The sequence below is a fragment of the Oncorhynchus kisutch genome, linkage group LG7 (assembly GCF_002021735.2).
Source record: "Oncorhynchus kisutch isolate 150728-3 linkage group LG7, Okis_V2, whole genome shotgun sequence".
NCBI lineage: Eukaryota > Metazoa > Chordata > Actinopteri > Salmoniformes > Salmonidae > Oncorhynchus > Oncorhynchus kisutch.
Genome location: NC_034180.2, coordinates 30,652,337 through 30,662,960, shown reverse-complemented (window position 1 = coordinate 30,662,960; position 10,624 = coordinate 30,652,337). Strand labels below are relative to the sequence as shown.

General features: G+C 42.3%; 1 protein-coding gene across 1 annotated transcript; it reads left to right on the top strand.

Moving 5' to 3' along the window:
* The first annotated feature begins 687 nt into the window (after positions 1–687).
* Positions 688–10,049, top strand: snapc1b (small nuclear RNA activating complex, polypeptide 1b). The gene is made up of 10 exons (XM_020487941.2): positions 688–971; positions 1,151–1,310; positions 1,531–1,671; positions 1,910–2,017; positions 2,220–2,375; positions 2,479–2,535; positions 2,734–2,796; positions 3,213–3,330; positions 3,442–3,507; positions 9,276–10,049. Exons 1-10 carry the CDS (start codon positions 841–843, stop codon positions 9,314–9,316), a joined length of 1,041 nt encoding a protein of 346 aa, XP_020343530.2. The 5' UTR covers positions 688–840; the 3' UTR covers positions 9,317–10,049.
* Positions 10,050–10,624: the final 575 nt, after the last annotated feature.

The window sequence follows — 10,624 nt, the reverse complement described above, 5'->3', positions numbered from 1 at the left end:
TGTAAAGTTGGAGGAATAATGGTCTGGGGCTGTTTTTCATGGTTCGGGCTAGAGGATTCTGTGCTTGCAACTTTGTGGCAACAGTTTGGGGAAGGCCCTTTATTGTTTCAGCATGACAATGCCACTGTGCACAAAGCGAGGTCCATACAGAAATGGTTTGTTGAGATTGGTGTGGAAGAACTGGACTGGCCAGCACAGAGCCCTGACCTCAACCCCATCAAACACCAGGCCAAATCGCCCAACATCAGTGCTCGACCTCACTAATACTCTTGTGGCTGAATGGAAGCAAGTCCCGGCAGCAATGTAACAACATCTCATGGAAAGCCTTCCCGAGAAGAGTGGGGGCTGTTATTTTTATTTTTTACCTTTATTTAACTAGGCAAGTCAGTTAAGAACAAATTCTTATTTTCAATGACGGCCTAGGAACAGTGGGTTAACTGTCTGTTCAGGGGCAGAACGACAGATTTGTACCTTGTCAGCTCGGGGATATGAACTTGCAACCTTCCAACACTCTAACCACTAGGCTACCCTGCCGCAGCAAAGGGGGGACCAATTCCATATTAATGCCCATGATTTTGGAATTAGATGTTCAACAAGCAGGTGTCCACATACTTTTGGTCATGTAGTATATCTTCCAATGCGTTGTGCTCATACGGCTTAGTGGTTGCGCTCAGACTATTTTGTCCTGACACCCGCACTGTAGAAAAACACATGACGTCATCAGCAATGCGCTTGTGGTCGTTGATGAGTCGAACTAGCTGGTTAATTGCAATGTGTTGGGACAATTTTCCTTGCTTTATTTAACCAAGCAGCCAACACATTGCGGAAAAGTTGTTGATAATGGATTACTGCAAAGACCGTCTTAAAGCAGACTGTGAGATGTTGCTGAGTAGATTTCAGCAGACAGAATCGGTGCGATACGAGCTATTCTTGACCATATGGAAAGAGATGAAGTTCCAAAGTATTTTCTAGTAAGATTCTCTTTTTTTGTTAGACTAAAATCTACTGCTCTGTCACCTGTAAAATATAGGATATCGTCTGTCTCAGTGAATTTCATTAGCATCACGTGTTCCAATCCAGAGTGTTGCGATGAGTGTAACGTTGTCATGTAAACGGTTTCATATTTGCGTCTGTCTTGTGTCTTTTACAGTGGAAAAATGGAAAACAATCTAAGGAGGCTGTTCAGTCGTGAAGTCCTGGCTACAGCGTACACATACTTTCTGCCACCATACACCTTTCAGATTAGAGTTGGGGCCTTGTACCTGCTCTATGGGCTATACCACTGCCAACTGTCCACACCAAAGGAAAAGGTTAGATACTCTGGTTTCACTGAAATACAGGTTCCACCACCCACTATATAGCAGAACTACCATTGAACGTTTGAGATACAATTAAAGTCAGTCTTGGACAACATATTCATACACAAACGCATTCAATTATTATCTGTATACACTTACATTTGTGTTCATTCATTATTCACATATAATGCAGGCTTTTTAACATAAGCTGTTATTTTTCTCTTGTCTACAGACAAGGCTAGCCCTAAAGGACTGGGAGGAAGTGAATAAGTTCCAGCAGGATGCAGTTAGTGCCCAGCACTTTGATGTGGTCTACATCATCAGACAGCTCATCTCACAAAAAGCCTTCTACTTCACTGTCATGCCCACGCCAGTAAGATCTCCAGTCTTCTTTAGCTTGCTGTCCACATCAACAAATGGATAGACCCTGTAGAGTTAATACAGAATCATCCTTAGTTGAATGATTGCACATGAGTAAAGGGTTAGATGTGTTAAAAATACTAACAAATGTTTGTGCTATAGCCTCAACAACATTGTTTTATAAGAAGGCCGTGAGGAACATTTATTGTTGATTTATTTGAATCCATCTACAATCCATCTACACGATTCAGCTGATTTTCAATGTGAAGAAGAGCAACAAGAACTCAAGATCCTTTTGTGAGGATTTCCTTGAGCGAGCGGCCCGGCCACAGGAGCTGGTCAGCATGGACATGCTTGAGGTGAGCTAGTAGAATGACCATGTATTCCTACACACGCACACAAGCAGCAGGTTGGAATGGTAGACAAATGCCTGAAGGATACTTTTGTCTTTACTTTCTCAGAGATTATAAACCGGGGTACGTGTAGTTTAAGAGGCATTACTAGTGTCGATGCTGTACTCGGGCCTACATGTCACTGTGTGTATTCTATGGATGAACACAGGAGCTGGCGAACGTACATGAGCACTATGAGCAGGTGAAGGCATCAATTTCAGCCAAGCCAGGCCAGCCAGACCCATCCATCAATCTGATCCACAAGAACTTGGTGCCACGGCTACACAATACTGTCGTGGGATTCTACAACTGGCAGAAGGCTCAGGTTAGAGATCTGTTCATCGTGTGTGTGGGAGAAAGAGAGAGAAAGTGTGTGATACACCTACCGTTATGCTAAGATTGTGTGCTTTATGTTAAATTATGTTTAGGGTTCCGAAGATAGAGGAGATGGAGATAGCGGCGAGGGAACTTCAAATAAGCAAGAGGTGAGTTTTAATATACCAAAATAAACAACTATCAGAAGCTTTCTTTGTTCTAAATTCACCCCTATGTTGAATTAAGATTTATTATTTGTGTCGTGTCCACAGATTTTCTCCACTGCCCTCAATACACATGTCTTGCAGTAATGACTTTGGCCAGAGGGTGGCACTGTCAACATGTTTTCTCTTTTATTCTCTTCCCAGAGTTCCCAGCGAGCTCAGCTTCTTGCATCCATCAAGTCTAAATCATATGGTCAGATAGTGGAGGTTTGTAAAGTTTTTCTTATGTTCAAACTTACACATACAGCTTTTGGTCCCGCTTTATTTGAAGTGCATCTTATGAAAGCGTCATAAAGGCTTCATATAGGCTTCATAAGCACTACATAAATGCTTCACAAATCATCTATAACCGTATATCATGCTCTATAAAGATTCATAATGTGGCATAACCATCCATTTATTTGTTCACATTTATTAATCCTTTATAGAGCATATACGGTTATAGATGATTAGTGACCCATTTATGTAGTGCTTATGAAGCCTATATGAATGCTTTATGAAGCCTTCATAAGATGCACTTCAAATAAAGTGGGGCCCAGTTTTTGTCTCATCTCAAGTTAATTGGTTCCGGTTAATTATAATCTCTGTAATGACTGGAATGGTGGTGACGTTTCTCCCCAAAGGCCTCCAAGGCCCGGCGACACCGGCAGGTTGAGAGGGATGAGGTGGTGCTTGCTAAGGAGACGTCGCACCATAAGAGACTCAAGTCACTCAAACAAAGGACCAGTCATCTGACCCAAGGCAAGTCCCTATGTACCCGCCTGCCAGAAGGCCTGTTCCTCACATCACCTTAAAATGGTCCTGATCAACTGTCAGTCTGTGTGTCCAACTAACAATCTGTATGTCCAATAGGCGCTGCAAGGGAAGAAGCTCTGAAAACCACCAGCCTGTGGTGCATGAGTCAACTTGAAACTCAAGGTATGTAAGGGCTGTGGCACACGGGGTGAATGGATGTGGCAAGGTCACCACACTCAAGTATCTGCTCAGACCGTTTTGAATCAGATAGTGGTAGTTCTAGAGATGAATGTCATTGGATAATACAATTATGCTGTAATGTATTTGATATGAATGATTAGGACTGGGAATTGCCACGGACCTCACTATACAATATTATTATTATCAAAAGTTTTAGAACACTTACTCATTCAAGGACTTTTCTTTATTTTTACCATTTTCTACATTGTAGAATAATAGTGAAGACATCAAAACTATGAAATAACACATATGGAATCATGTAGTAACCAAAAAAGTATTCAACAAATCAAAATATATTTGAGATTCTTCAAAGTAGCCATCCTTTGCATTAATGACAGCTTTGCACACTCTTGGCATTCTCTCAATCAGCTTCACTTAGAATGCTTTTCCAACAGTCTTCAAGAAGTTCCCACATTTGATGAGCACTTGTTGGCTGCTTTTCCTTCACTCTGTGGTCAGACTCATCCCAAACCATCTCAATTGGGTAGAAGTCGGTGATTGTGGAGGCCAGGTCATCTGATGCAGCACTACTTCTTGGTCAAATAGCGCTTCCACAGCCTGGAGGTGTGTGTTGGGTCATTGTCCTGTTGAAAAATAAATGATAGTCCCACTAAGCCCAAACCAGATGGGATGGTGTATCGCTGCAGAATGCTATCAAATCAAAATCAAATCAAATGTATTTATATAGCCCTTCGTACATCAGCTGATACCTCAAAGTGCTGTACAGAAACCCAGCCTAAAACCCCAAACAGCAAGCAATGCAGGTGTAGAAGCACGGTGGCTAGGAAAAACTCCCTAGAAAGGCCAAAACCTAGGAAGAAACCTAGAGAGGAACCAGGCTATGTGGGGTGGCCAGTCCTCTTCTGGCTGTGCCGGGTGGAGATTATAACAGAACATGGTCAAGATGTTCAAATGTTCATAAATGACCAGCATGGTCGAATAATAATAAGGCAGAACAGTTGAAACTGGAACTGCAGCACGGTCAGGTGGACTGGGGACAGCAAGGAGTCATCATGTCAGGTAGTCCTGGGGCATGGTCCTAGGGCTCAGGTCCTCCGAGAGAGAGAGAAAGAAAGAGAGAAGGAGAGAATTAGAGAACGCACACTTAGATTCACACAGGACACCGAATAGGACAGGAAAAGTATGCCAGATATAACAAACTGACCCTAGCCCCCCGACACATAAACTACTGCAGCATAAATACTGGAGGCTGAGACAGGAGGGGTCAGGAGACACTGTGTCCCCATCTGAGAACACCCCCGGACAGGGCCAAACAGGAAGGATATAACCCCACCCACTTTGCCAAAGCACAGCCCCCACACCACTAGAGGGATATCCTCAAACCACCAACTTACCATCCTGAGACAAAGCTGAGTATAGCCCACAAAGATCTCCGCCATGGCACAACCCAAAGGGTGGCGCCAACCCAGACAGGATGACCACATCAGTGAATCAACCCACTCAGGTGACGCACCCCTTCCAGGGACGGCATGAGAGAGCCCCAGTAAGCCAGTGACTCAGCCCCTGTAATAGGGTTAGAGGCAGAGAATCCCAGTGGAAAGAGGGGAACCGACCAGGCAGAGACAGCAAGGGCGGTTCGTTGCTCCAGAGCCTTTCCGTTCACCTTCCCACTCCTGGGCCAGACTACACTCAATCATATGACCCACTGAAGAGATGAGTCTTCAGTAAGGACTTAAAGGTTGAGACCGAGTTTGCGTCTCTGACATGGGTAGGCAGACCGTTCCTTAAAAATGGAGCTCTATAGGAGAAAGCCCTGCCTCCAGCTGTTTGCTTAGAAATTCTAGGGACAATTAGGAGGCCTGCGTCTTGTGACCTTAGCGTACGTGTAGGTATGTACGGCAGGACCAAATCAGAGAGATAGGTAGGAGCAAGCCCATGTAATGCTTTGTAGGTTAGCAGTAAAACCTTGAAATCAGCCCTTGCTTTGACAGGAAGCCAGTGTAGGGAGGCTAGCACTGGAGTAATATGATCACATTTTTGGGTTCTAGTCAGGATTCTAGCAGCCGTATTTAGCACTAACTGAAGTTTATTTAGTGCTTTATCCGGGTAGCCGGAAAGTAGAGCATTGCAGTAGTCTAACCTAGAAGTGACAAAAGCATGGATACATTTTTCTGCATCATTTTTGGACAAAGTTTCTGATTTTTGCAATGTTACGTAGATGGTAAAAAGCTGTCCTTGAAATGGTCTTGATATGTTCTTCAAAAGAGAGATCAGGGTCCAGAGTAACGCCGAGGTCCTTCACAGTTTTATTTGAGACGACTGTACAACCATTAAGATTAATTGTCAGATTCAACAGAAGATATCTTTGTTTCTTGGGACCTAGAACAAGCATCTCTGTTTTGTATGGTAGCCATGCTGGTTAAGTGTGCCTTAAATTCTAAATAAATCATAGACAGGGTCACTGGCAAAGCACCATAACACCACCTCCATGCTTTATGGTGGGAAATACATATGTATAGATCCACGCCCCAACGAACTGAGGCTGTTCTGAGGGCAAAAGAGGGTGCAACTCCATATTAGGAAGTTGTTCATAATTTTTGTACGCTGTATGTTCACCGACACCGCGTCTCACAAAGACACAGCAGTTGGAACCAAAAATCTCCAATTTGGACTCCAGACCAAAGGACAAATTTCCACCTGTCTAATGTCCATTGGTCGTGTTTCTTGGCCCAAGCAAGTCACTTCCTATTGGTGTCCATTAGAAGTTTCTTTGCAGCAATTCGACCACGAAGGCCTGATTCACAGTCTCCTGTGAACAGTTGATGTTGAGATGTCTGCTACTTGAACCCTGTGAAGCATTTACAGTGGGGAGAACAAGTATTTGATAACCTGCAAAATCAGCAGTGTTTCCTACTTACAAAGCATGTAGAGGTCTGTCATTTTTATCACAGGTACACTTCAACTGTGAGAGATGGAATCTAAAACAAAAATCCAGAAAATCATATTGTATGATTAAGTAATTAATTTGCATTTTATTGCATGACATAAGTATTTGATACATCAGAAAAGCAGAACTTTATATTTGGTACAGAAACCTTTGTTTGCAATTACAGAGATCATACGTTTCCTGTAGTTCTTGACCAGGTTTGCACACACTGCAGCAGGGATTTTGGCCCACTCCTCCATACAGACCTTCTCCAGACCCTTCAGGTTTCGGGGCTGTCGCTGGGCAATACGGACTTTCAGCTCCCTCCAAAGATGTTCTATTGGGTTCAGGTCTGGAGACTGGCTAGGCCACTCCAGGAACTTGAGATGCTTCTTCCGGAGCCACTCCTTAGTTGCCCTGGCTGTGTTTTTCGGGTCGTTGTCATGCTGGAAGACCCAGCCATGACCCATCTCCAATGCTCTTACTGAGGGAAGGAGGTTGTTGGCCAAGATCTTGCGATACATGGCCCCATCCATCCTCCCCTCAATATGGTGCAGTCGTCCTGTCACCTTTGCAGAAAAGCTTCCCCAGAGAATGATGTTTCCACCTCCATGCTTCACGGTTGGGATGGTGTTCTTGGGGTTGTACTCATCCTTCTTCTTCCTCCAAACACGGCGAGTGGAGTTTAGACCAAAAAGCTATATTTGTGGTCTAATCAGACCACATGACCTTCTCCCATTCCTCCTCTGGATCATCCAGATGGTCATTGGCAAACTTCAGACGGGCCTGGACATGCGCTGGCTTGAGCAGGGGGACCTTGCGTGTGCTGCAGGATTTTAATCCATGACGGCATAGTGTGTTACTAATGGTTTTCTTTGAGACTGTGGTCCCAGCTCTCTTCAGGTCATTGACCAGGTCCTGCCGTGTAGTTCTGGGCTGATCCCTCACCTTCCTCATGATCATTGATGCCCCACAAGGTGAGATCTTGCATGGAGCCCCAGACCGAGGGTGATTCACCGTCATCTTGTACTTCCATTTTCTAATAATTGCGCCAACAGTTGTTGCCTTCTCACCAAGCTGCTTGCCTATTGTCCTGTAGCCCATCCCAGCCTTGTGCAGGTCTACAATTCTATCCCTGATGTCCTTACACAGCTCTCTGGTCTTGGCCATTTTGGAAAGGTTGGAGTCTGTTTGATTGAGTGTGTGGACAGGTGTCTTTTATACAGGTAACGAGTTCAAACAGGTGCATTTAATACAGGTAATGAGTGGAGAACAGGAGGGCTTCTTAAAGAAACTAACAAGTCTGTGAGAGCTGAAATTCTTACTGGTTGGTAGGTGATCAAATACTTATGTCATGCAATAAAATGCAAATTAATTACTTAAAAATCATACAAATGTGATTTTCTGGATTTTTGTTTTAGATTCCGTCTCTCACAGTTGAAGTGTACCTATGATAAAAATGACAGACCTCTACATGCTTTGTAAGTAGGAAACACTGCAGATTTTGCAGGTTATCAAATACTTGTTATCCCCACTGTATTTGGGCTGCAATTTCTGAGGCTTGAAACTCTAATGAACGTATCCTCTGCAGCAGAGGTAACTCTAGGTCATCCATTCCTGTGGTGGTCCTCATGAGAGCCAGTTTCATAGCGCTTGATGGCTTTTGCGACTGTACTTGAAGAAACTTTCAAAGTTCTTGAAATGTTCCGTATTGACTGACATTCATGTCTTAAAGTAATGATGGACTGTAATTTCTCTTTGCTTATTTGAGCTGTTCTTGCCATAATATGGACTTGGTATTTTACCAAATAGGGTTATCTTCTGTATACCACCCCTACCTTGTTATTTAATAGCACAATTGTTTGAGCCAATCAGCACAACTGATTGGCTCAAACACATTAAGAAGGAAATAAATTCCACAAATTAACTTTTAAGAAGGCACACCTGTTAATTGAAATGCATTCCAGGTGACTACCTCATGAAGCTGGTTGAGAGAATTCCAAGAGTGCAAAGCTTTCATCAAGGCAAAGGGTGGCTATTTGAAGAATCTCAAATATAAAATCTATTTTGATTTGTTTAACCCTTTTTTTTTCATGATTCCATATGTGTTATTTAATAGTCTTGATTTCTTTACTATTATTCTACAATGTAGAAAATAGTAAAAGTAAAGAAAACCCCTTGAATGATTAGGTGTTCTAAAACTTTTGACCGGTAGTGTAGGTTCCGATACGATATGTATTGAAATTCGATGTTCAAAACATATTGGTCACTTGTCTGCTGCAGAGGGACAAGAGACCCATGAGAAAACGAGTTTGATCAGTCATGGAAATAAGTGCTGAAAACAAATTGGCTCCCTATTTAAATATAACATGGAGAACAGGCTATGAAGGAAAAATACTGGAGTTTTGGTGCAGGTACAGCCAACTAGTGCAAAAATAATATTGTGATATTGTCAAAACGATATATTGTGAAAAATAATGAAGTTCGGAATATTTTATTTATTATTTAAATGTAACCTTTATTTAACTAGGCAAGTCAGTTAAGAACAAATTCTTGTTTACAATGCCTGCCTACCGGGGAACAGTGGGTTAACTGCCTTGTTCAGGGGCAGGATGACAGATTTTTACCTTGTCAGCTCAGGTACTCAATCCAGCAATTCCCGATTACTGGCCCAACGCCCCATTACTGGCCCAACGCCCCATTACTGGCCCAACGCCCCATTACTGGCCCAACGCCCCATTACTGGCCCAACGCCCCATTACTGCTGTCCCAGGAATAGAAGTGTAATGCTATGAATTTTGCTCTCTGCTTGTCCCATTTTTAGAAACAACGGAAAAGAAAAAGAAAAGGAAATTCAAATGGTGACATCACAGAAGAGGAAAAAGTTGCCGACGAGTTGGGTTGGTTTAGAGTCAGTCAGACATCAATCCCTGTGTACAACCACCATCATCATATTTGGAACAACTGATTTTATTCAGCATACATCTGCTTTCACCATAGGTGTTGTTTAATCACTCAAAATGCAATGCTTTTAAAGTCTGGCACATAAGGAAGTTAGTCTCTAGGTGTTACCCTTCATTTATGAAGTCTTCGAAGACATGCAAAGATTTTGTTCATGTCGCAGTAAAACATTTTAATTGTATTGTGCTGGTATCAGTCAATGATATGGATCAGTTGTTTCCATCACTGACAATTTTATTAACTACTTGATTCTTGAAAATATTGAGAAAAAAGTTAAATTACGTCGAAAACCAAGTTCCCTTTCAAATGCCTATGATGTTTTTGATGCTGTTGTTGGAACATCAAATGTTATTACTGTTATGGAGTTATGAGTTCAGAGAACATAATGTTGTCACATATGTATGTCTCTTTATCAAAATGTATTGTTCACGTGCCAAATAGAACAGGTGTGGACTTTACAGTGAAATGCTTACTTACAAGCCCATTCCCAACATTGTAGTAAAAAAGTAAGACAAATATTTGAAATAAGGAAATGGTAACACAATAAGAAACAGTAACAACGCTAGGTACAAGCAGTATGAGTTCTGAGGTCTCTTATGACGTCACTTTAAAAAAATAAAAATTCATTTTTACAGAATGTTTGTGGTTTCTCCTTTTTATGCTGTCCTGGTTCCTGCATTCCAGTCTTTGTCTTGCCCACCATCTTACTTTGCGTTTTTGTATGTTTCTGTGTGTGCGGGTGTGTTTGTGTATCTTTGATTGAATAGGCATCCAGGCAATTTAGCTGGATGGCACTGGCTGTATATGACCTCTGAGGTCCGTATGGACTGCTCTCCTCTCTGTTAGTGTGTTTGCACATGATTAACTTCTACTCATGGGTGACTCTGTCAAGCGGCTGTGTGTGCGTGGTTTTTAGTACTATATTATGTCACAATGAGAATACGAACTACTAATCTAATCCCCAGATCAGATTTACACTCAGTTGTTTTATCAATCTCTGCATTACATGCTGATGCGTGTCACCACCACAATGCCTGACCTGGATAACCAATGTGCTACCAACCTCAGGGCAGCCTACCAAACACACTCACTACATGCTTATTTTTTTCAATCCCAATATTTATTTCAGATGAATTGGAAATAAAGTTTGACTAAAATTTGCAATTATGCAAATATTTCCATCAATTGGAGTTAACTGGGTTGTAGGATGCT

Bases quoted from the DNA above. Each gene is read 5' to 3' on its own strand.
- snapc1b (XM_020487941.2), top strand. From the start codon at position 841: ATGGATTACTGCAAAGACCGTCTTAAAGCAGACTGTGAGATGTTGCTG. The intron at 2,376-2,478 runs GTTAGAGATCTG...AATTATGTTTAG, and splicing joins ACAACTGGCAGAAGGCTCAG to GGTTCCGAAGATAGAGGAGA. The intron at 2,797-3,212 runs GTTTGTAAAGTT...TTCTCCCCAAAG, and splicing joins CATATGGTCAGATAGTGGAG to GCCTCCAAGGCCCGGCGACA.